Source organism: Pygoscelis adeliae, unplaced genomic scaffold (genome assembly GCF_000699105.1).
Source record: "Pygoscelis adeliae isolate BGI_AS28 unplaced genomic scaffold, ASM69910v1 Scaffold218, whole genome shotgun sequence".
Lineage (NCBI taxonomy): Eukaryota > Metazoa > Chordata > Aves > Sphenisciformes > Spheniscidae > Pygoscelis > Pygoscelis adeliae.
The window spans coordinates 5,061,355-5,088,019 of NW_008825433.1; the positions used below are offsets into that span (position 1 = coordinate 5,061,355).

General features: G+C 34.6%; 1 protein-coding gene across 1 annotated transcript in view; it reads left to right on the top strand.

The window, feature by feature from the left end:
• Positions 1-26,665, top strand: part of DNAH8 (dynein, axonemal, heavy chain 8) — a 146,215-nt gene that overhangs the window by 27,856 nt on the left and 91,694 nt on the right. Inside the window, 16 exon segments of the mRNA XM_009331077.1 lie at positions 543-662; positions 1,468-1,604; positions 2,730-2,841; positions 3,774-3,884; positions 4,673-4,750; positions 7,349-7,544; positions 9,694-9,890; positions 11,526-11,652; positions 13,325-13,560; positions 17,546-17,650; positions 18,761-18,874; positions 19,465-19,527; positions 20,687-20,787; positions 21,779-21,916; positions 24,633-24,873; positions 25,912-26,111. Coding sequence (XP_009329352.1) covers positions 543-662; positions 1,468-1,604; positions 2,730-2,841; positions 3,774-3,884; positions 4,673-4,750; positions 7,349-7,544; positions 9,694-9,890; positions 11,526-11,652; positions 13,325-13,560; positions 17,546-17,650; positions 18,761-18,874; positions 19,465-19,527; positions 20,687-20,787; positions 21,779-21,916; positions 24,633-24,873; positions 25,912-26,111 — 2,276 coding nt within the window.

Below are 26,665 nucleotides of genomic sequence, written 5' to 3' on the forward strand. Positions count from 1 at the left end.
AGGATTTACATACATACTCTTTTAGCAATTGAATTCTTGTTTTCTGTGGCAATAGTAACTGTATAATTTCCCGACTTGCATCTATTCTTTCATTGCTCATATTCCAGATTACCGAAACCAGGACATCTGCAATGGAACATGTTAAGAAAGGCTAAATTTTTTTGTAGGGTACTTGTCTCCCTAAAATCCCTCTGTAGATAATACAGAAAGAGGATAATTCAGAGTAAAAGCAGACTATATTTAGCCATTGCAAATATACCCTAAGTCATCATAACTCATGAGGTGTTGCTGTGCTTCCTTTTTTCTCTGCTTCTCTCATCTTGCGGTCTTTTTTGTTGGAGCTTTTACCCCAGGGTTTTTTTCTGTTATGATTCACTTTCTTAGAGGGTTTTCTACTATGTAAGATTCTTGCATTAACTGGGTACAGATATACAATTTTTATTTTTCTGCAAAACATTGTATATCTGTTAGAACTCTCTAAAAGAGAATATATTATGCTTTAAATATAAATGTACAGTATTAATACGATTTTCTCTTTTTAGGTTAATGATTTAAGTGAAGTGCGGATTGATTTAATATTAAAAGAAATATCACATACTCTTTTAATTGTCTTACCAGTAGATGGTCCTATCAAAGTAGAGAATATGTTGACCTGCAATGAGGTGTGTGCCACTTTACATCTTCGAACTTGAATTCTTGAGCATGTTAGAAACAATGCCTTAGTAAATTAATATAAAACTAAAAAAGAATTCTTCTTACTGTAGAAATACAGATTTTTTTTTTTAATTAAAATGTTTTGGTTAAAATATTTTATATGAAGATAAATTGGTTCTTAGGTATTTGAGATACTTAAGCTGTAGTATTTCACAGATAATTTTTATTTAACTGCTTCATAATTAGATGAGATTTTTTTGTATGAAGATACTTGGACATATGCAGCCTTTTTTTTTTTTCCTTATTTTTTTCCAAACTGTTTTTTTTAAAGGACAAGGCAAAAAATACTTTCCAACAAGTATATTTGAGAATTTGAAAGTTTTCTTGATTCCAAATGAGGCTAAAAATGTAATTAGTTAGTTAATTAGTGCAAGTAAATAAAATTGTTAAGGACAGTTGAAAGAGTATTTAGGTAATTTCAGATTCAGTCTGTGACCTCCCTTCAATATTCAGGGTTTTCTTCTGGCCCTTTAAAATACCATTGCATTTCAAAAATGGAAATTTAAAAATAATTACCACTATATTAAAAATATCAAAAATATAGTGGTAATATAACAGAAGTTTTTTATAATTTTGAATAAAGATTTTGGGTTTGGTTTCTCAGTTTTCTTTTAAAAATGTTGCTGTTTCATTGAAATAGTCTCAGTCTGAAGAATGCAATATTCAGGGAAATGTTTTGGCTCTGCATGAAGAGGAACAGTAATAAGATAATCAGTGATACTAAGATAATTCATTGATGTTTTTATTTAACAGACTTACACTAAAGAATGTGCTGAGTTATTGAACCACAAAAGCATGCACATTGAAGATGCTGTTCAAGAACTAATATCTGTATTTGAAAAGAATTACGAAATTAAATATTCTAAGAAAACCTCAGAAAAACATGTATTGCCAGGTAGATGATGTTGAATATTTAAATATTTAAATAAAAATTTCTGTCCCTGTAGATTTAACTAGAATGTATCAAAACAGCATTGTTTTAGCTAATTTTCTTCAGACTTCTCCCTCCCACTACAGTTTCATCTGTGTCACAGTTCTGCCTTTATTTACCACTGTTAAACTAAACCACTAGCCTATGAAATAGGGAAGTAATTCAGTATTGGTGGAGTTTCTAGAATTAAACTCTGTCCTTCTGTTTAGATTACCAAGGTATTTGCTCTAGAGGAAGAATGTTATAGTTCCATTTTTCTTAGTCACTCATTATAACTTTTTTTTTCCCTCCATAAGTGAAATACAGTGTTCCTCTCTTCTCAGCTATGTCACGTATTTGGTTACTGTCCTCTCTTTGTGACTTTTCTGCCACAGTAGAATTGTATCTCAAATACCAGTGCTAGTAAAGGCGGGTCAGTTTAAATTAGTACAGTCAATTGACATTCAACTGCTAATGTACGAGGCTCACAGCTGATCAATATGGCTGGTTCCCACTGCTCTGGGGCTGGTTCCCACTGCTCTGGGGTGTGTTACAAAGATTTTTAGGAGGCTCTGTACCATTATAGGGGAAATAGTTTATAGCTGGAAGAAAATGTTTTAAGGAAAAATGTATTTTGAGGCTTAGTCAGTAATGGAGCTCCTTTTCTTACACAAGATTTTTTCCTTCTGGGTTCAGTTTCCTCCAGGTATAGAGGCATGGTCAGGGTCAATATTCCAGGTAGCTCAATACGATGCAACCAGAAAAACCTGATGAAAAGATACTTCTCTGTATTTTGTTAAATTGTTTATATTGATTTTTTTTTTTTTTGCCATTTCCAGCTGAAATATCCATGTCTGCCTACCTATCCTTAATAATATATTTTTAGTGCATGGTGTTTGTTAGGCTGTGGCTTATAGGCTGGGCTCTTAACCAGATTCCTGGTGTGAAAAAAATGGTGTGAAATAAAACCAGTTAGCTGATCCAGGTACTACTAAAATAAAAAGCAATATTATTTTGCCTGTAAAGAGGGGGGACAGCATGCTTCAAAGCAGAACACAATGTTCATTTAACAAAAAATACATATTCTTTTTAAATTTACAGTAAGAGAAAAACATATAGTGTTTGGAAATAATGAAGAGGAGAGAGAAAAGAATACTTCTGCAGCTCTTCGTGGTGATAATAGCAAGGGAAATGATAAAGAAGATGAGTTTAAAAAGGTATTTTGTGATAAGAAGGGAATTTTTTTCAGACTGATCAGATTAGTAAACAGTATCTTGAGTTTTGGTAGCTGGTTATCTGCGTTACAGAAAGACATCACATAGACGATATCAAATGCCATGTAAAAATGATGAAATAGCTTCCCTACAAAGCGAGTTTAAGATGGATTTTAGCTTTCAAAAGTATATTCCATGTTATTCCAGTTATCACCTTTATTAAACAAATTCTTGATATGTGAGTGGTAAGTGTAAAAGTTTGGAGAGAATATCGTGCCTAAGCTGTAACACAGGCTTTCCTTCTTGGGTGGGCAGAAACATTCATCCTTTCTATCCTCCTCTTCCAACTTTACCAAGAAACATCACCTTTGTACCTCTTCCTTGAAGAATACAATCTCTTCATGTTCAGCAGAGAAAGGAGGTGGAAGTAGAGAAGAGAGACTCACAAACTTGCAAGCACAAATGCAATAATGTTACAAGGTTGCATTCTGTTGTTTTGTGCTAGTGATCGTTACATGTTGCTGTAATTTTATGTTCTTCTTAATCCAGTATGGTCAGATTTTACTGTATTTGTCTCTTAGTTGAAAAGGGTACATATGCACCAATATTCTTGGATAATTCACGGTAGGTTTTTTTTTAATATGGAGAGCTTTTCTGAAGGAGTATGAGACTTCAGCCAGATGTCAGTATTCTGTCTCTGAATAAGACAAATTGAATTTCCTCAGACGCTATGTTCTCTTTTTCATGCAGCTTTTACTTATTTGCTGACTTACAAGCTATTTTCCCCCCAACTTCTCCCCTTGTGTTTCTCATGTAGCTTACAGTGTAAATTCCTTCAGACAAGAACTAATATGTTTGACTTAAAACCTTTTGAAATTATCTTCAGGTTCCTGTCTGAATACAATACTAAATAGTGTACATTTTATTTATCACAGAAATGTAAAGAAGTTGTTGCCTATTTCAGTCACCAGCTGCTAGACAGCCTCCAGAAAGCCACCCGACTGTCTTTGGATAGTCTTAAAAAAAGGATATTTGTTTCAAAGTAAGTTGTAAATGAAAGATTCCTTCAATAGTGTTATCAGAACAAAGTTATTTCTGTGTTAATAATACAAATATACATTCACACGTGTAACGATACATGCATATGTATCATTCATCAAACAGTTCCAGACCTCTTGGCCCTTTTAGCTCAAGCAAAACCTGGAGAGCATTCACTTTTAGTTGCAGTGGTGCTTTGGGCCCACACTTCGCTTTTATGCTTTAATTCTTTATGTTGTTAGTTATAGTGTATGCATTTAGAAATTGTACTTTGCACTCTGCTTTTAGTTTTAGTTTTGAGTGGGTTTAGGTCATGTATTTATCATTTTGCACTAGCTTGTCATCTTTGAAACTTTTTTTTCCTGTTCTGTTGAATATTTATCTAAAATGTAATGAAGCAACTTTTACTCTTGATAGGTTTTTGCACGAAATGGTCAGTAAAACCTTTTTATGCCCTACTCAAAGCACTGGCAGAGTTCCATCATTCTTAAATTGAGAGATTAAAATCCAGAATCAGAAAATATTCTGGATAAAAAATTCTGAAAGCAATGACTAGATCCAAAGTAACCTTTGTCTGAATGATGGAGCTCTGGTGATTATCTTTGCCCTTTAAACAAGAAGCTTCTGTAAGTTTTGTCAAGTAGATAATAACTTAATGAGAAAATTCTCCATGAGGGTTTGCCCAGAAAAAGTAGCTCAGAACTATATTTCTAAGATAATTTGAGAGGGTTTCATGGTGAAGTATTTATGATGTTTCAAAATTATTTTCAGCAAAACTGCATTTGGGAGAACAAAGTTTGCTGTTCGTCCAAGCAAATCTGAAGAGGTAGCTTCTTTTCTAAAAGCGGAAGTACACCTTGCTATTCCCAATGTGGTAAGTTATGTGTATATAGGTAAAGTAAAATACACTGTCTCATAGTTATCTCTGCATTTGCCCAAGTGCAGGATGTGGGCACACCTCTGTTGAACCAGCATCCATTCCAACGGAGAATAGTTGCTCAGGCCTTTCAGTGTGCTGAGAGCACTGATGAAATGTGTTCACAGTCCCAGTGTTCCTGGTTTCTCCCTTAGTGGTACTTACAGAACCTGGCCTTTTATTGTTCTTGTGTGTTTCAGCAATTATATTGCAATCTGTTCATCAGTGTTCTTTGGAGAATGATTACAGTTCTCCTTCACGTGTAGCAGTTGCATTGCTGGAATAGATTTTTCATGTTTGGTTTTTATTTTAACTGTTTTGTTCCTTCTGTAATTTATATCCTTTGTTGAAGAAAAATAATGAACATTTTCTTTGCTCAGTTCAGCTTTAGTCATCTCAATAGGAAGTAGGATGACCAGAAGGAGGAACACTGAACAAAAATGAGAAGACTCAAAACCAAGAAAAGAGCTATAGATTTCTGTGTGCAGAGAACAAAAAGGCAGCTTGATTGCAAAGAACTAATAAATGCATTTGTTTTCGTTTTGTAGAGTAAGATAACTCTGTGTCAGCAATATGTATGGTATTTTATTTTATATATGAGAAGGTAACAATATTATCCAATTGTCCTATAAAGATTAAAAGTTTTATATTTATGAAATTATAATGAAAGAAAGGTTCTGTTCTAGGGTGATATTCCTTTGACATTGAACCCGTGTTCATATTGGCATTCTGTTGTATATTCACACTGTGTGTGTACACGTGATATATAAGGTCTGTCAAAGTGTAGAATTTTTACCTTGTTGATACTTGTATAAGCTCCCAAGCTCCACCCACTGCAAAGGGAAGTGCATCTATCTTTCCTTCAAGTCCTCTGAAATGCTTGGCTGATCCAGGGCAGTAATCAAGTAATGCTGGGTAAAATACCACTTTGCTAATGCTAATAGGATTTTGCAAGATCTTTGCTTTTATGCATACAACTGCTCAATCTGTGAAATTGATTTCTAAAACATCAGAGTCACTTTTAAGCAGTTTATATCCCAGTTCTGAGCACTCCTGTGGATGATTTCATCCTTTTAAAATAATGGCTTACACATGAAAGCTATAAGCTGATGTTCCAAGGACTGTATTTGAGGATTGAGCGTATCCCAAGTGTGATCTTCCTTCTGAAGTTTAACAAGAAATGCTGTTTTTCTATTCTTTCCTGGATCACTCTCAGGTAGGTTCTTCCTCCTGCTCAGTATTTTGGAGAAACTGATACGTACCTTTACTCCACCTTATTGTACATAGAATTATTTTCAAACAAGGACAGGACAAAGTCACAATTAACATTATTGCTGCCAATACAGTTCAAAAAGTTTTGGGTTCAGGACTTTACGGCTGTTTGTGTACTACTAAATAAAACAGACTAGAGGCTGTTCTTTGACCTCAAAGTGAGCTGACCTGAAAAAGTGTTGTGTATCCACAGTAGTAAATGCTTTTCTTCCTGAATCCAGGAGTTTGCATTCAAACTGTGTGTTAGGAACAGCCCTTGTCATGTTTTATGTGCCAAACTGTGCCTGAATTTTTTCTGGGAGAGTGCTTTTTTGCACCATCCCAAACTAAGCTAAGGGAGCAAACTAGCATTTGTACAGTGTGGGTGATGGCAGACCAGAGCCTGTGTTTTGACTCTATTCTGTTTGCTAGTTGTCCTGGATTCAGATCAAGAATCCTCATTTTCCTTCCAGTTCTTTTTATCAGTACTCTGGTAGTTGAATATGAGTTCTCTTCCTCTTCTGACTTGGGTATTAGATTGCTCTCAGAATTATGATACAAAATCCTTGCCAAATATACAAGTTGAGATCTCCAGGGCTACTGCATGGAGTTCCATGAATTTACTAAACACTGTGCTCTTGCAAAAGCTTTTGAGGTAATACTACCTTTGGGATTAGAAAAACATTCAGTATTTATTCAACTAGGACCTTTGACGCTTTGATCCAGGTAGTTTTGTTTGCCTGGAATTACCCATGGTGTGAATGTATGTATAGATAAGCATTTAGAAGGAGAGCTTATATAGCTGTAAATCTTTAAAATGGGCTGTCTATACATATTTTTATGACCATCCCTCTTACAATTCTCTCTCACAGAATTTAGGATCCAGTGGTTAAGAGCAACAGAGAGGAGGATCTTGGCCTGCAATTTTTAATGCTTTATGATTCTAGAATGCAGGAAACAAGGCTTGTAATGTATTTCCACACACTATAAAAAATCATTATAAAAATGGCGTTTAAAATGTTGTAGGAATTGTAAAAATAATTGTAAAAAACCCAGTAAATCTATCTACTTTTACACTTGCTTGTCATTTTGCCCACAGTATGATTGTACAAATAGATAGTAGGTCAGTACAGTATGTTTCATTTCTTTAGAGGCAATTCTGAGCCCAACAAACTCTTAGAGTTACATTTTCCAGCTTCTCTTCTGGGGCAAGTTCTGCAATTCACTCAGTGGAGTAAAACTGAGGTCTTAGAAAATTACAATCAGTTGCATTTATTTCAACAATATTTCAACTGTTTTAAATAGGTAATGGTTCCTAGTTTAGACGATATACAGCAAGCCATCAATCGCATGATTCAGTTAATATTGGAAGTAAGTCGTGGAGTTGCTCAGTGGGGACAGAGACATTTGCAAAAATCTAGTTTAAGAGCAGAATCAGGCACACAGCAAGTATCTTCAGCAGGCTTTGGATCACCAGGAAAAATAGCCAAAAAAGGGGAAAGTAAGTAGTGGTTGTTTTTTTTTTTACTTATTTCAACTTTTTACTTTAATAAAAATGTTATCTATAAATATTTGTGAATAAGCTCACTTTTCTTCAGAGAGGCCGACTGTGGCTTATCTTGAATTAATTTGTTGGGCTTATTTTGATTTAATTAGCTGTATTTTTCAGAAATAGCTTTTCAGGCTTATGTAGGTGTTAGAACTCTGAGAAACAATAAGCAAAAAAAATCTTAGAAAAATTGCTAGATTCTGAATCTCCTATTTAATTTGAGGCAAAGTAAGCTTGTTAATTTATCTTTTTACCTAATTACTATGGAATGTAGCCATAATGATTTAGTTGAAACCATAAACAGTGATTGTAGACTAGCTCTCATTGGAATAATGAGATAGTACAAGAACTAGTTTAATAGATTTCAGTAAAATTGGCTGTATTCCTAGAATGGATTATAAAACACTTCAAGTGTTTGTTCATGTGAATATTCATACTGTAGATAGGTCTGCATCCATTTTGGTCAGATACTTTTTTCCATAATGTTGTTTGTAAACATCTCTCCATATGCTTTGCAAACATCCACAAAAGCCTAAATATATTTTTACCATCTGGTTCTCTTCGCTGCTTGGCTGAGCCAGTGATCTGCAATACAGCTGTATCTTTGTTGTGATTCTTTTGGAAATTCTTTAACATCTTGGAAAGTTTTTCTCTTTGGTAGTCCAGAGCTGGGACTTATTCTTCTACTAATGTGCTTTTGTATGATTTTAACCTCTTTAATGGGCTTCAAGCAGGGTGGCAGGAGACTATCCTCATCAGGCAGTCATAGCCTTTTCCTCTGATGTACCAAAATACAACATCAGCAAGTAACCATTTTCATCACCTTTAAACTACTCATCAGCAACACCTGGGGGCATAAGTTAATGTTTGGCCAATGAGATCTATGGAGTACACCAGCAAGGATGGATCAATCTGAGACTTTGTTTCCAGTGACCAGATCCCTGAAAAGGTCTTCACCCTAAAAGAGAACTTGGAGTTGCATTAAATCCCTGCCATGAAACAATGTGTGTGGTGGGAAGAGTGGATTTTTCTTCTCCATTCTCTTAAATCTGCTTCAAAATGCTCAGGCATTGTTATGACAGAAGGGGTGCATTAGATCTCAGGGATCTCAGTGTCTATATTGACTCCAATTGTCTCAGCAATTCATCAAAGATGAAGGAGGGACATGATAAATTGCATTTTATTTTCCTTCTATTTGAGCTTACTTGTAGTTCTTAAATGAGACAGGGCTCCTGTTTCAACATCAACAGTGTAACTGGAGCAGCAGCTACCATTGTCTAAATTGCCTTTGAAAGCATATTTGGAGGCAAGAGATTTAGGAAAATCTCTAGATTGTCCTTTCTCTTTTTTTTTTTCTTTTTTCTTTTTTCTTTTTTTCTGTTTTCTTTTTTCTTTTTCCTTTTTTCTTTTTTCTTTTTTGTTTTCTTTTTTCTTTTTCTTTTTCTTTTTTCTTCTTTCTTCTTCTTTTTTCTTTCTTTTTTTCTTTTTCCTTTTTTCTTTTTGTTCTTCTTCATTCAGTTCTAAGCTCTTTCAGACAAGACTCAAAAGACTTTGATATTAGCAGTTTGTAAGACATGTGCAGCTCCAAAGCATGACAAACTTTATTTGTGTGCTCATTAATATCTGACTTGGCAAAGTTTAGCATCTTTTTTGAAACCACTAAATAGAATAACAAGAAGTTATTTATTTGAAGCATGTTTGAGTTCAAGAAACTTACACTGTTTTAAGAGGTTTATACAATTAAAAAACTTTAATTATATGAATTTTAAAAAATATAAAATGACACAGAATGTTTATGAGGCCTTGTCGTGTTCTAGTTACATTTAAATTACAGTCGAAAAATTGAAATTTGTGAATTAAGAAGACTATTTTCTTTCAATTTGGAAACATTCACTCTAGGTTGAATTTGCTCTAGCTGTATAGAGCCTGGCCTGAACTAGCACTTGGTACTTTCGTATTAAGCAGTCAGAAAGACATTTGAAGAAGGATATTCAGACTTACTGAACAGCATCATTGCTTATCTTGGCATGCATAAGTTTAAAAGAGAACTCTAACCAGACTTTTAATGGTTCATTCATTTATATATAATTTTATTTCACAGAAGCAGTTGAAGACGTTGTGCTTGCCAGAAAGCTAAGAAATTTTTACTCGGGTGTTGCAGAACATGAAGATATTTCTAAATTAGTTGTGCTCCTCTCTTCTTCTGTGAATTCTATAAGAGAAGTAGCTAGTGAAGTTCTGCAGGACTTTCAGAAATATAAGGTGCTGTGGACAGAAGATAGAGATGACAAAATTCAGGTGAGTTTAATGATGATCACCTAAAGGACTGTTCTTCATTAATTTTATCTTTTGAAATCAGAAAACACTGAGAAAAAAAAATCAAGGAAAAAGATGTAGAAAACACATTAACAGCTGAAATTCTTATTTTGTCTTTCAGTAGTAATAGTAGTATATTTCCTAAGCAGAAGTAATAGCATGCTACCTAACTTTTGTGTTGGGGTTTGGCTTTTCCTGCTTCTGTGCCATTCTAGATACTGATAAACTGGTCCTCATTTGTTAATTGCTTTAATTTTTGTTTGTGGAACTCTGGATTTTAGGCCACAAGAAACTACCCCAGTCTGACATGTATACCATAACGCATAGAAATTCCCACAGCATCAGTGCTGATAATTGTGCACTTATCTCTATGGAAAGCATTTATTTTGAGTTTGAAACAGATTTTTATTCACCACCCTTCCTGTAGTTATTGTAGGAGGTGACTTCTTCATTCTCTATTCCAAGAAGACTCTTTTATTCAATTCTTGGTTGTTTGAACTTTAAGTTGAATCCTCAAGCGTGGTAGAAAAATTTAGCATCTACTACAGCAATAAAAAGTTAGTTTCCAGGAAATGGAGGTCTCTGGGACTTCTGCTTCAGAATATTTCACACTATCCTTCTACAATAGAGTTTTAATTTAGAGTTTGAATTTAGGGGTTCAGTAGAAGAAAGTTGGCTTCTATATCTACTTTATTTAACCTTGGCTTAATTGACTTTTCTATTCTTATATTTTCTATTTAGTAGACTATATTATATATACATAGATCTGTGAATATTGCATCACCTTGTTTTACTACAGGAGCACTTGTATCTTTTGGGTGTCACAATGCAAGTTGTGCAGTTTGTGGGCTAAAAAAACCCACTTTATATGCAGAGCTGAGAATTTGCTGTTAGTCTAATTAAAATTTTAAGCCTAATCAAATAAGTATTATTAATTTGATCTAGTTACAACTGAAGAAAAGAATACTGCTACAGAGAAAGCCTCAATAATAACGTAGTTAAGTTTTATACACACATGCCCTAGTTTCTACATTCTTTCTTTAGCATTGTGCTAACCCTTCCACTGCCTGCCTGGGTACTCTCAGACAAAAGAGTAGAATTGGGAAACAGCTTTCAGCAGTTATTACTTGCCCGTGCAATGTAGGCAAATTGAATACAGCTCTTGTGTAACATTTCTGAAATGCAGCTTTTCAGAATCACAAAACTTTTCTACAATTGAGTTCTGCTCATGGAACTGCTTAGAAAATGTGTTGTATTGTGATTGTTTCACACATAATTGGGCTAATGGTGTAGTCTTTCTGTAAGTGCAGGCCTGTATCTTTTGATCTCTGTTTCGTCACCTGTTTTCACAAAACCAGTAGGCACTTAAATATGTCTTGGATATCTGTTTCTCTGTTAAATTTGATTGGAATTTCCCAACAAGCTTAAGAACTACTGACAGAGAATACATGAACACCTCATCACATGCATTTTACTATGTTAGCAAGGCCACAGAAGGCTAAAAACAGGTATAATATTGGTACACATTTTCAGTAATTCCTGAATAACTGTTGTGACTTGTTTTACCAAAAATATGAAGAAGGACATTTGTCAATTGATATTTTAAACTACACACAGCAATTTTTGGCTACCTGTCCATCTCTGACTGAAATTAAGGAAGAAATACTTCACTATGCTATGTTTGAGCAAGAGATGGAAGATTTAAAACCCATTATTCTTCTTGGTCCAATTGAATTGCATACAGGTATGACATTTTCTTATCTTTGTATGTACAGTAAGATAATGAATATAATGGTCATGTTATTTGGTTTATTCTCTGAAATAAATGCTTACAGTATGAATAGAAATTGCTGAAGACACGTCCCTGACTGACCAGCCAGGGCTCACTCAGATCCTTCTGAGAAATCTGACTTGAAAAAACCCTCCATTCCCCTTGCCTTCTCCTCTTTGGAGTGGTGAAATTAAATTCTGTCATGGCTGTGAAGTTATCATGGAGGCTTGCTGAAGAGTTAATGGATGTGTATTGACACTGATTTGATCATCCCTGGCACTCATCTCTGGCATCAGCTCAGCCAGTGATTATAAAGAGCATCGGAAGCATAAATCACCCTCTTTGGTATTGGTGCAAGACTAGCACATAGCTGCATTAGCTTCTTTTTCATTCTCAGTGTTTGTTTTGGCAGGAGACATGGCTGCGTAGCCATTCCCATGTTTAGCATTCGAAGCACTCAGAATATCATGTGTTTTCCCGTCCACCTCTAGTGTCTTTAAAGATAGGGAAGCTGGCATCAAGACCTGCTGTTGGAATGTGTTCCCTCGCACAGCATGTGTTTCCTCAGTTCTATACAGCACGTGCCTCAGTACCTGGCCTTCTGTGGTCCTGGCAACTTGGTACTCATTGATCATGTTACCCTGACGAACAGTCAGGTGTGGAAAAATGTATTCTCTCCAGACAGCTTGTTGAAGAATTAAGCTGTTTGTGCTATGACAAAGAAGCAAGGATTTCAATGGCACTTATCCCTCTCACCTCGCAGATTATTATGTAGCTGACGTCTTCTCTGGACCAGTGTCACTGTTTTGGTGGTTTTTTTTACTTTCTGCGACACATGTTATTATGGTTGCTATCTAGGGACAAGTAATAAATGTATCCCTTTCCCATTATCGTGAACTCAATTTAGGCTTGGGAATTGATTTATTACCATTTACTTATTCTAGCCTCTGGACCAGGGTACAGTACTTTTCTTGTATTACCCTTGGCCTTCAGGAATCAGATTTTTAATGCTAATATCCACATTATTAAAGAAGAAACCATATCTGCTGTAAAACTTGTTTTGTGAGCAGAAGGGTTGTATGCTGTTAGTATTTTCGGTTTCTTTCACGAGAGTACAAAAATCCTAATTTATTCTGATAATAAGTTAGAGTGCCAATGACTGGCTTTTCTGTCTCTTCAGTGTTGGTTTGTGTTTATATATTAACTGCGTATGATGTGATCTGACACCTTACAGTTTTAGTTGTGAAGTATTCCAAATCCCAATATTGAAATCCCAAGATACCATTTCCTCAACGGGTATAAACCATTTAAATATCACTGGTCTTTATGCATTTGGTTAATATATATCAAAAGTATTCTCTGAGAATCTACATCAATAAGTAAGCATTTTTCTTCTTTATTAATCTTTTTTATGTGTTGTTAGATAAGCTTACCACTGTTTTACAGATATCATAATATAAATAAAACAGAAATAAAATTTAAGTATAGTTGAAATTGTTTTGAAACTTTTAAAATGCAGTAATTGGATTGCCTAATTGCTGTTAAAGAACCATATGTGATGATGTGGGGTTTTTTTACAGAAAAAAAATTAAGATGTAGATTGAATAGTTTATTTTTTTTATTTTTTATTTTTTCTTTAATTCAGGACCACTGAAAATAGCTTTAGCAATTGAAGCCAAAGCCTGGAAGATGCTCCTCTGTCGTTATTTAAATGAAGAATATAAAAAGAAAATGACAGACATGATGTCGTTCATAACTGAATATTTAAAGAAATTGTCTCGACCTCTGTGTGACTTAGATGACGTCAGATTTGCGATGGAAGCTTTATCTATCATACGTGATAATAAAATACAAATGGATATGACTCTGGGACCTATTGAGGTAAGATACCTTTTAATTTTTTATCTTGATTAAAATGGTATTATATAATAAGAGTCATAAGATAAACTGAGAACCCAAACAATCAATTTACTGTCCTGAAGGATCTAGGCTGAAGATGGGAAAAAAAGTAATATTTTTATTGTTATTTTTATTATAAATTATGAATCAGTATTAGATACTTTGCTAGATACTGTATGAATGCAGAACAGAAAAAATCATTGTCTCTCAAATAAATTATAATATAAATACAATCTAGGAGACAACATGCAGAAATAAGCAGATGAGAGCACAAGAGAAAGGAGAAATACTGTCCCTTTTGCTGTGTGCTTTTCCATTAACCTTAATCCTCTTCCTAACTTTTTTGTATCTATAAACAAACATCTTGATCATCTAACCCTTTTTAAATATAACCCGAATATATTCATGGAGCCACACATCATTGTATGCTATTAGAGACTTGCAGCATTCTTTTAGCTTTCCCCGTAAGAAAGAAGTTAAAAGAAGCTCATTAAGTTTTATACGTACTTCGTATTTATTATCACACTCTGAAAGTCAGATTAATAAAACACATTTGTTTTACATTTTCATCCACCTTTTGGAGAAGAAATTGTATCGCTGTATAGCAACATTTTCTTTCTTGAAGACTGTTCTGTTAACATGATACCGGAAAGGACTTTCAGTGGATTGTCGTCACTTTTGCTAGTTTTATTTTAAGAAAGTGGGGTTTGTCTTAGCAGTTTGTACGGTGATTTGTAAGCCAGGAATGGTACAGAGACTATTTGAAGGCAAATTATAACCAGTTCTGTGATCCAAAAGAGGTAGAGGTTAAACAAGTAAAGGAAGAACCTGAACAATAATTGCAATATTTAAAGTACTATTCAGATCTACTAAATGTTATTTCTTAGTCTGACAGTCTTCAGGCTGAAGATATGGACATGATAATCATACTCAGATGTTAAATAAAACAAGGAAGAGGAACTGAGTTCAGTGCTGTCTATTTGCTAGGTTTTACATGTGTAGGAAATGATGCAAAATTTGTAAATAAATAAAAGGTATACAAAATTATGAAGTATTAACATTGCTTGTTTATTTATACCTGCTTCTGGCACTTTGAGATTAATATTAGGATAAAAGTTCTTTCCCAAACCACTTACATTCTATATATGTTGCAAATATTTACTCCCTTTCTATATTAACGTAATGAGTTCCATTAATATCAGTAGGGCTAGTCATGTTAACAAGTCACTCTTAGATTTTTTTTCATGAGCTTTCCTTAAATAATGAAAGAATATGGAGCTGACAAAATCAAGAAGTAAATATAGAACAATGGCAACTGATCAGTAATTTCAATGTTTTGTCTTGTTTTCTTGGTGGATTTAATTAGAACTTTGTTGATGGGGTGATTAGGCATTATATTTCTTACTAGAACATGATTGAAGGAAAGAGGGCTTGATGTAAGGAAAAGTAGGACAGGAAGGGGATCGAGCATAGTCAATGTGGATTTATCAAGGGAAAATCACGCCTGACCAACTTGATAGCATTCTATGATGAGATGACTGGTGAACAGGGGGAGACTAGTGGATATTGTTTATCATGACAGTAGCAAGGCTTTTGACACTGTCTCCCGTAATATCCTCATTGACAAACTGATGAAGTGTGGACTAGATGAGTGGACAGCCAGTTGGATTGAAAACTGTCAGGCTCAAAGGATTGTGATTAGTGGCACAAATCTAGTTAGAGGTCAGTAAGTAGTGGTGTACCCCAGCGGTCCATACTGGGTCCAGTACTGTGTACCTGGTGGATCAAGCAGAGTGGACCCTCAGCAAGTTTCCAGATGACACAAAACTGGGAGGAGTGGCTGACACACCTGATGGTTGTGCTGCCTTTCAGAGGGACCTGGATGGAGAAATGGGCTGACAGGAACCTCATGAAGTTCAACAAAGGGAGATGTCAAGTCCTGCTCCAGGAGATGAATAACCCTAGGCACCAGTGCAGGCTGGGTAGAAAGTAGCTTTGCAGAAAAAGAACTGAGTTTCTTGGTGTACATCGAGTTGAACGTAAGCCAGCAAAGTGCCCTTGCAGCGAAGAAGGTTAAGGGTATCCTGGGCTGTATTAGGAGTTCTGTTGCCAGCCAGTTGAGGGAGGTGATCCCCTCTACTCTGCAGTATGAGACTTACCTGGAGTGCTGTGTCCCATTCTGGGCTTCCCAATATGAGAGACATGGACATACTGGAGTGAGTTCAGCAAAAGCTGCTTAAGCAATTGGAGAATCTGACATATGAGGAGAGGCTGAGAGAGCTGAGAATATTTATTCTGGAGAAGCAAGGCGCAGGGGGTAGTTTATCAATGTGTATAAGTACCTGATGGGTGCTAGGAAGGAAGAGGGGACCAGACTCTTCTCAGTGGCAGCCAGTAACAGGACAAGAGGCAATGGGCATGACTTGAAATACAGTAAATTCCATTTAAACCTGAGAAAAATTTACTGTGAGGGTGCTCAAACACTGGAACAGATTGCCCAGAGAGGTTGTGGACTCTCCATCCTTGAAGATATTCAAAACCTGACTGGACATGGTCCTAGGCAACCTGATTTAGGTGACCCTGCTCTGAGCAGGGAGGGTTGGACTAGGCGATCTCCAGAGGCCCCTTTCAACCTCAGTGGTTCAGTCTACACTTCTCTCAGAAGCTGAATGGGAGAGAATTATAAGTGTAGATATCTGCGTGGAACAAACAACTGTGTTTATCAACCATCACAAACTGCACAGAATACAAGTCTGTCATGGTTTAACCTCAGCCGGCAACTGAGCACCACACAGCTGCTTGCGGCAACTAAGCACCACACAGCCACTCGCTCACCCTTCCCCCCCCAAGTGGGATGGGGGGAGAGAATTGGAAGAGCAAAAGTAAGAAAAGTCGTGGGTTGAGATAAGAACAGTTTAATAATTGAAAATAATAATAATAGTAACAATAATAGAAGAATATACAAAGCAAGTGATGCATGATGCAGTTGCTCACCACCTGCCCTGAGCAGTGGCCCTCCTGGCCAGCTTTCCCCCAGTTTATGTACTGAGCATGACATCACATGGTATGGAATATCCCTTTGGCCAGTTTGGGTCAGCTGTCCTGGCTGTGCCCCCTCCCAGCTTCTTGTGCCCCTCCAGCCTTCTCAGTCAGTAGAGCATGGGAAGCTGTAAAGTCCTTGACCGGTGTAAGCACTACTTAGCAACGAGTAAAACATCGGTGTGTTATCAACGTTATTCTCATCCTAAATCCAAAACACAGCACTGTACCAGCTGCTAGCAGGAAAATTAACTCTATCCCAGCCAAAACTAAGACAGAGTTGTAGGTCAAAGGAGCAGCTAACATAATGCACGCTGCTGTTTGTGTTAATTAGCAAATCTTCTGCCTACCTGTTGGGAAACTATAAAATATGAAAATTATTTTATTTTCAAATAATGCCATGTGCGTAAGAGGAGGAGGATAATAAAGCAGAAGATATGCAAACAAATTGCAAATGAGAACAAAGCCTAAGAAAGGTTAATTCTGTAACATACATATACAGGCATTTGATAGTTTGGCAAACATATAAATATTTTATAGATGATATGGCAAAACATTTAAAAATGTGTAGTTTAGTGTGCATAATTATTCAGAGTTAGGAAAAATTCATCAAAATCTACATTCAGGTGGAATGTAGATCAGTGGAATAAAAATACCATTGAGATGATAAAATTTTATATGCTTTTAATATTCAATTTATTGTGTTTATATATTTTTTCTAGTATTTAATCCAAGACATCTTTAAAGAAATATATTTTGCTGTTGTTCCCTAGTTCTTCATTCATCATCCTTATTTTAAAAAAACAAATACTTTTATGTCTAAATTACATGAACAGATTTTCTTTGAAATTTTTCTTACAAATTGGATTTATGTTCCTGCAAATAAACTTAAAATGCATCATTCCTAAGGTTTCATTTTTTCATCTAGGAAGCCTATGCCATTTTAAATACATTTGAAATTGAGGTTACAAAAGAGGAATCAGAAGGAGTTGATACACTCAGATATTCTTTTAACAAATTACAGACCAAAGCTGTAAGTGTATAAAACCATGTTATTTTCCATTTGTCTTCATGTGCTTTTTTCAGAGTATAAATGAAAGTGTGGGACCAATTGTCACTCCACTCTGTCTTCTCACTCTTGGCCTCAGTTGTACACTAGTGTCTATACCTTTGATTAGTATGTTCATTTTCTAATTTTATTTTTATAGAATTCTTTAATCTTTAAATAGTATTGTAGCTTTTAGATATATGCTTAAAACCTGCAAGAAAATGAGAAATTTGTTATGTCTCTCTGCTCTTTCTGCTCTCCTTCATTTCCAGTTTTTGTGTCATTCTTGTCTGATCAGGAAGATTACTACTCTTAGATTACCTGTTTTTAAGTGCGTACTCTGCCCGTGCCCTTACCCCTAAGTGGTGATTGCACATTTACCTTTATTGCTTAGGACAGCCTTTGTATCCCTCAAAAGCTCAGTGTTTATTGAATATTTTCTGTAGTGTAGAAGGTTAGATGGAAATATGTAGATATTTTGTTGGAACAATTAAGTTAGATTGTGTCCCACAGATTAATCACTCGGGGAAGGACTCGAGCTCAAGAGTATATTTCACATTTGCATTTCATGCAGCTCTCGGTTCTTTCTCTCAAGCTTTTGAATAAAGAATAAGAAAGTTGTTAAAGAGAAGGCTGAGCCATCCATGAGGAGGAGGAGCCTAACACTTTGGGTTTTGAGAGGTTTTTTGGAAGGAAGGAAGGAAGGAAGGAAGGAAGGAAGGAAAAAAAAAGGGAGGGAGGGAGGGGGGGGGGGAAGAAAGGAAGGGAGGGAGGGAGGAAGGGAATAGGATCTTTTTTTCCCCCTTCTCTGTGTCCTTTTGTTCCCCCACCCCCTTGTAATGGAACATGTTCACTTAAAGATGGAGGGGAGATTTTGTTATGGGGTTTGGTTGTTTTTTGTTTTCTTGCCGCTTTTCATCTCAAGAATTGAACATATAGCACCATAAAAAGAAAAAAAATATATTTAGCTTCAAATAATTATTTTTTGTTCAGAATTTTAATACTTTTTATTTATAATTTTGGTTTATATATAACTCAAATTTCTGTTTCTGCTTTTTAAAGAAATAACTTTGATTTTAATCTTTCGTATATCAGACCAGAGTTCAAGATGAGTTGGTTCAAGTTCAGCCCAAATTTAAGAGTAATTTGCTAGAATCAGTCGCAGTTTTTCGGGAGGATGTGTCAAACTTTGAAATGTCATATGAAACGGTAAATTAATTTAGTAGTTACCTGTAAGACTTAGTTTTTCAATATTTTTGGTTTGCAGCAGTTGGGTGCCAGAATTTTATTCTGCTGAGCTACTGAGTGTTTGATGCCATGGTTGCTAAGCAGTCATCATTGTAGGTCAAACTTTTCAGTATGAAGAAATAGCAGTGCACACAACACTGTAAGAAAAAGAATCCCTGGTGGTACAACTTGCCATGAAATCTTAATTTAGAAAATAATTTAGAAAATAATTTAGAAATTGTAGTACATGTTGTGGCATCTTTGCTCACACAACAACATTAAAAAAGACAGTCTCAGGCCACTCATTATGTATTTTGTTTTCAGCAAAAGAACAAAATATGAAAAATGAAAGTCTAGTCCTATTCAGTTTAATTAAGCTAAAGAATTTTCAATTTCATAAAAGTTATCTTTTCTTAGATTTACCATTGTAAGTATTGCATTACCAAGATACATAACTTGATTGAATTTTGACTACCAAAAAAATATGCATTTGTGATGACCTGTAAATATACAGTGGTCTTCAGTCACTTTGAGAATTAATATTCAATTTTTCTTAACTGCTTGTTTGAAAGGAAGGACCTATGGTTCCAGATATTCCACCTCAGGAAGCCAGTAATAGGCTACAGATCTTTCAGGTAAGAAAATAAACTGTTGAATTTCCAAATAATAAGAATTAGATCTGCTATTGCTTATCAAAACAAGTTTAGAAAAAGACACATTTACAGTCTTTGGTAAATGTGTCTTGGTGGATATTCTGTGTAGTATTATGTTAACTATACTTTAGTTTCTATCAGGCAATGTTTTCCTTAATGTGGAAGAATTGATTGATTGATGTGTAACCTTGCTTCACTCTTCGTGTTTTGTGAGCAGAAATTATTGACTTGAAGCAGTAAAAGCAGTAGAAGGGGGAAGAGTCAAGTACGACAACTCGATAATGACTGAAAAGAAACCAGGTTACATATCAGTCACATGAGCCAATCTTTTCATCTTTTAAAGATCACATTTTCCATTAGATAATTGTCTTTCAACTTGATATTTGTTTGTTATGAACCTTAGTTCATGGGTCCATAACCAGTTTTTAGTCTATTTTTAATCTTTCTTCCTTTCTCTGCAAATTACAGTAACTTGAAGACTTTTTGCAACAGGACTTTTGTCAGTCCCTTACCTATTGTATAGACTCTGTAAAAAGTAAATTCAAAGTTTGTGAAAAGCACTAAGCAACTAACAGAAGGTGCTTAAACCTCCTAATGCATCTAATATATACTGAAAATGGAGTTATTTTGGTTGAATATGCTGTATTTATTATTTTGCCAAAAGAATGCTTTGTATTTATGAATAGTAACTGCCAAAATCATTCTTCTTTCCATTTTTCTATGGTGATCATATCCTTTGGACAGCAGTTATACTTTGAAAGTAATTGTATTTTTGGCACCCTTCAGTGTTTTTTTTTCAGGCTGTATATTTTACCATCTGATACAAATATATTTTTTTTTTTTCTCGATGATGTGGAATTCATTTCACATCCCATTTTTATAAAATGCTTCTTCAAATTCTTGCTTCTTATATAAACTTTCACTATTTGAATTCAATATATGGATTTGAGTATTACATTACATGAGAACTGTTCAAAATTTTAGATAAAAAATATTTTCAGACATTTAAATGTGCTTCTAATAGAATTATTTTAAGACAAGTTTAGAACTGTTTAATGATTTTTTTATGAGACAATTTTAAATTAAAACTTATATTATAAACATCTTTTCATTTTGTCTGTATGAATCCTAATTTTATCAGGCTAACTTTGATGAGCTGTGGAGAAAGTTTATCACATACTCCTCTGGTGAGCAGTTGTTTGGATTGCCTGTCACAGACTATGAAGTTTTGCATAAAGTCAGGTAACTGTGGAAGTACAGCTGTCTTAGGTGTTTATTAAGTATGTTAGAAAGGCTTAGGGTACACCAAAGAGGGAAATATTAGAATACGGAAGGTTTCCATTGCCTTAAATTAAATTAAAAAAAAAAAATTAATGAAAATTTTACAGGTCTAATGAACTTGCCAATAAAAAATAATTGTATTTATTTATTATGGTAACTGAACCATACCAGATTATTTTACTACATGTAAATACTATATAAAAGAGCAGAATACCATGTCCTAGAGGAGAAAAAACCCAACTTATAGATAAGTAGGTGAGTAAATATAGTATTATGTATTAAGATATGGTACAAAAAGCGAACAAGGAAAAGGCAAGGAAAGGTCAGTGTATCATCATATATAAAAAATATAACCAGAACTTTTATGAAGTTATATAATTTAAAAAATTATATAGTTATTGTCCTGTTTTAACGACAGTTATTTAAAAAAATAACTTTTGTGAAGTTATATAATTTTTGAGCAGCTGTACAAATGCAAATCAGATTCTGAAGTTTCTGCACAGCCATTTCAATGGTTTGATGATGATTCACACCAGATGAGGATCTGACCCTTTCTGGCTGTTTTTAGATCAGCGTTTTAGTTCAGATTCAGAGAGTGCTTCCGAAGTAAATTGACTAATTGTCCCCACTTGTCATGCTCTGCTTTGCACTGCAGAGCCAGCTCAGAGTACATAAGCTAGGTTCCTTTTGGATGAATGGAATTTTTATAGAACTAGTCTAAATCAAAACTTCACCCAAATATGTTTAGTGTGGATATTAGGTCCTTAGCACCAACTGTCTGCTCTTTTTTTTGTGGATTTTATTCATGAAGTGTTCTTTTCTACATTAAGAAACATAATCTAATTGATCTACCTCAATTTTTTGTAGTAATATTACATATACCATGTATTTAACTATTGTGAGATATCCAAATAGCTGATTGAAATTATCGGTATGATTTTTTTTTTCCCAGGAAGGAGTTAGGCTTGCTTCAAAAATTGTATGGATTATATGATACTGTCATAAACAATATCAATGGTTATTATGAGATACTTTGGACGGATGTAGATATTGAAAAAATTAATGCTGAACTTCTGGATTTTCAAAACAGGTATGTTCGTAATATGAATTATAACTGATGTTAAATGCATTAAGATTTAGGTGACTTCAGTAAAGCTATTTGATATATTTAAATACAAAACTTCCATGAATAAGGTTTATCATAAAGTAGTAAGATTCTTCAAGAGTGGAATAACACTATACTTTTAGTTAACCAGCCTTTTTACCTGTAGTTTTGATAATGGAAGGTCATACGATCAGTTGAAGAGTTGATCTCCTTAGCTAAACCAACCAAGAGGTTAGGAGAGCTGAGTTTATTTGTAAAAGGTAAGTTCTTCAATTAGGAGGATTAGCCCATTGATTTTTAAGTCCCAAATACAAGAGTAACATTTCTGGTCTTTTAGAATACTTTATCCTCTTTTTAAAACACTTCTGCCATTTCAAATACATTAATAATGCTGAGTGTCTTAAATAGAATGGGTTTGTAAAAAGGTTACAAATATATTTGTAAAAAAGTTACAAATACAAAAATACAAATATTAAGCTTTCAAATAATGTTGAAAGCTTAAAATGGTTTTGACACTGCTGAGAGGATTAGATGTAGTTAGTTTGTTTCAGAAGTATTTTCTAACCTTTTAATTTAACTTTATTTTTAATATTTTCAAAAGTACATATATTATTTTGGGAAGAAATATTATATAGAAGACTAGGACAAGGATTATATTACAACAGAATAACTGCATCATTGAGTGCAGTACCCAACTATCCTGCTACCTAATAGAGTCCTGTTATAAGCTTGGCAAGCTCCATCCTAAAACAACTCCAGCTTTCTTGGCACTTTCTTTGCACCCCCAGTCCTCTTATTAGAACAATGTTCCAGAATATTTCATTATTAATTTCCAGAATAAAGGCATGACTAATTGATGTATATTTGTACTTGTGCCAGTATTTGGTATTTTAGAGTGTACCTATACTGCAGTTATAGAGCAGTGCAGGATCTGTAGGGGGAAGAGGATCTGTACTACAGAATGTGCAATTTTTTGCTTGAAATTTTTTTTTTGTTATTGGCTAGTCCAGGGTGTCGTGGTAGTCTAGTAAATATATGTTTTCCTGAAGGTTAACTGATACATCAAATATGTCATTATAAGGCATAAAATTGGTAAGTGAAGAATTTCCATAGTTTTGAAATTGCACTTTTGACAGTCAGAGTTGAAGGCTGGGTCTTAGATTTGCGTTATTTTTTAATTTCTAAGTGGGAAACATTAACCAGAGACTAATAACCTTTCAAGGAAATATGTGCCAAAGAGTGGTTTTCTTTCCCAAATTTGAGGTTACATATGCTGTTAGAATTTCAGGGATTAAGAGTCTCTCAAAGAAGCAAGATGTTGACAGACACCCAATTGCCAGTATCTTGTCTTTGTGTAAAACAGCATCTCCTGGTTCACAAGACTCAGTAAGGGTAACAGGGCTCCCAGCTCTGGAACCTGCAGCATTTCATTCAAAATCTACCTCTCCGCTGTATCTGATTCCTGTGTCCCAAATCACTGAACCTGACATTAACTCTTTACTAATGAATGAAAAGAATGGCTGCAAACAGAGAAATTTATAAACTATTCAGATGTTTTGCCTGGCTTTCTAAGGAGAAAGGTGATCTGTGATGTCACTGTGTGACCATGTCTGTGCTCCTCTTTTTCAGCATTCTTGAATACTCTTTTTTTTTTTTTTTTTTTTTTTTTTATTTTAAGCTATTGGCTAGTTTCAACTTTCAACAAGGCAGGTTTCTCACAAAGTAACCTTAAGTGCCTATGAGTTTTGTAAAAGTCAAAACTTCACAGTAGTCCAAAAAAAGACACAAAATACTTTTCCCCCTCAGGGAAAGGCAGGCAGGTATTAAATATTCTGTTTGACAGCAACCAGGGAGCTAATCAACATGAATGTACTGGCAACCACACAGCACCAACATAGCTCTAAACCAGACACAGACTGCTGTTTTGTACCTGATTACAGAAAATATGAAATTATATCAGTGGGAGGTCGGGAGATAAGTGACAAAGGATGCAAAACCAAGGGAAATATGATCCAGGCTTTATTACTTTTCCTGCTAAGGATGTACTTTATCATTTACATTAGGACATTCCTGTGGTGGGTGAACAGCTTAATTCTTAGTGTGTAGGCTCTGTAAAAGTATGGTCAAAGAGGTGAATATTCATTTAGCTGTTTTACTGGGGTTTTTCCACATTAGAAGTATATAATTTTCATTTTCTTAGTGAATAGTTTCAGGAACACTAACCAGAAGCAGAGGAGAAAGTGGTCATATCTTTCTAATTTTCACATCTATCTCCGAAGTGGTATGTTAATATGTGCCATGTGTATTACTGGTACTGTAAAATGAAGTAAATATTATATTTGTATGAGGATTAAATATGTGAAATTTAACTATTTTTGCTTTGTTTTTTGTTTGCCAATAAAGAGTTTGCGATGATAAGCACCAGATAAGCTATATTTTAATGAAAACTGCAATACTTCTGTTTATTTGTAGAGAACATATCAGTGGTTAAAACTGTTAAATATTATGATTTGTTAGTAGGGCATTTGCATTAGTTTTTCCTAAAAAGGTAGACTAAGTGACACAAATTGGAATTTTACATAGAAAATGTTGATCTGAATATGAGCTAATTCGTATCTCCTTGCTGTTTTTAACATGTTTAAATAATTCCTATTTTGACAAAAGAGGCATTTACTACTGTATCAATTTAACTCAACTGCAGGTGCCGTAGACTACCTAAAGGACTCAAACACTGGCAAGCGTTTTTAGATCTCAAGAAAAAAATTGATGATTTTAGTGAGTCTTGTCCTTTGTTGGAAATGATGATCAACAAAGCAATGAAGCAAAGACACTGGAATCGTATTGCTGAAACAACAGGACATCAATTTGATATAGAAACTGATTCCTTTTGCCTTAGAAACATCATGGAAGCACCAATCCTTAAACATAAAGATGATATTGAGGTAGGTACATATATTTTTTCCCTCCTTGTTCATTTTATATTGTCAGCAAAAATAATATGATTACTTGTAAGATGATCACCTTTTTTAAAAGTATTTTTTACTTCGTTAAAGACCTTGACTCTCAATCAGACCACACTAGTTTAAAATAATTTATATTTTATTTAGAAATTCTTATCCATATGAACAAAGACAGGTAGCAGCTGGAATCTTTGGACACTTATTTCTAGATAATCTCTTCACATTCTTTCTGGCCCTATTTTCTGTGATTTCCTTTGCTCTTTTTAAACAGGAAAAAAAAAACCCAAAACCACCAAAACTTCAAATGATCATGGTCACCTAATTTTTTAACTCTGTGGTTGCTTTAAAGATTTGTAAATAAATCAGAAATTTTAAAGGAAGGCTCCATGCTTATTAATATTTAATATGAATACTTTTCTAGATCTTTATGGCTTCTTCCAAACCATACAATTTCAAAAGATCCCACACATAACCTGAAAAAACTCTCAATGGAGTTTGCAAGTTTTATAGGGTAAATATGCATGCAGAAGCTATTGTTATATTCATATGTGTTTTATATGGAAGCATTCCAAGGTGATCTGCATAATTTTGAATTAAGCTCTAATTTGAATAGAATGTTGGACTTGATGACCTTTCCAACCTAAACTATTCTTAGATTCTGTGATTCTATAAATTGAAATGTGATATGATTGAGAGTTTTCTGGTGATAAGTCTACATGACTACCATAAACCTTGTAGAAATGATGATTCAGAAATCTTGTTACACAGAAATAACAAAATGTGAAGCTACATAAATGGTGTATCCATGCATTTCCAAGTGTGCACTTTTCAGTTATCCATACATGCAATTTGAGTGAGTAAAATTAGTAGTGTGATCTCTGCATTTGTGTGACAAATTTCTATACTATTTTATAAAATTCCATATATTGTTTTTAAATATTCTGTTACTAGATGTGTAATATTAGGAAAGATTTCTTTTCTGAAGAATGAAGATTCTAAAAAATGGTTCTTTCTTTGCAGGATATATGCATATCTGCTACAAAGGAAAAGGATATAGAAGCCAAACTATCTCAAATAGCTGACATTTGGGGAAGCCAAATTTTGAGCTTTTCATCATTCAAAGGGAGAGGAGAGTTACTGTTAAAGGGAACTGAATCATCAGAAATTATAACGTTGATGGAGGACAGTTTAATGATTCTTGGCTCTTTACTGACCAATAGGTACTTTAAATTGATTGTATATGGTATTTTCAGAAACACACTGAGATAGGAACTGTACTATTGTTAAGATAAATCAGCAGTAAATGTGAATGGAATATTATTTTTTAATGAAAAAGAATGTTACAATGTTTAATGAAAAACTTCCTCAAGTGGAAGACTTTAATGTATTAGTAGCAAACTATTGTCTCAATATATTTGAATGTAATCAAGCTGGTAGACACTTCCAACAAGATTCTTCTTGCTCTAAGTGAAATGTGGTGGGTTGACCCTGGCTGGATGTCAGGTGCTCACCAAAGCCGCTCTGTCACTCCCCTCCTCAGCTGGACAGGGGAGAAAAAATATAACGAAAGGCTCATGGGTCGAGATAAGGACAGGGAGAGATCATTCACCAATTACCGTCATGGGCAAAACAGGCTCGACTTGGGGAAAATTAGTTTAATTTATTACCAATCAAATCAGAGTAGGGTAATGAGAAATAAAATGAATCTTAAAAACACCTTCCCCCCACCCCTTCCTTCTTCCCAGGCTTAACTTTACTCCCAATTTTCTCTACC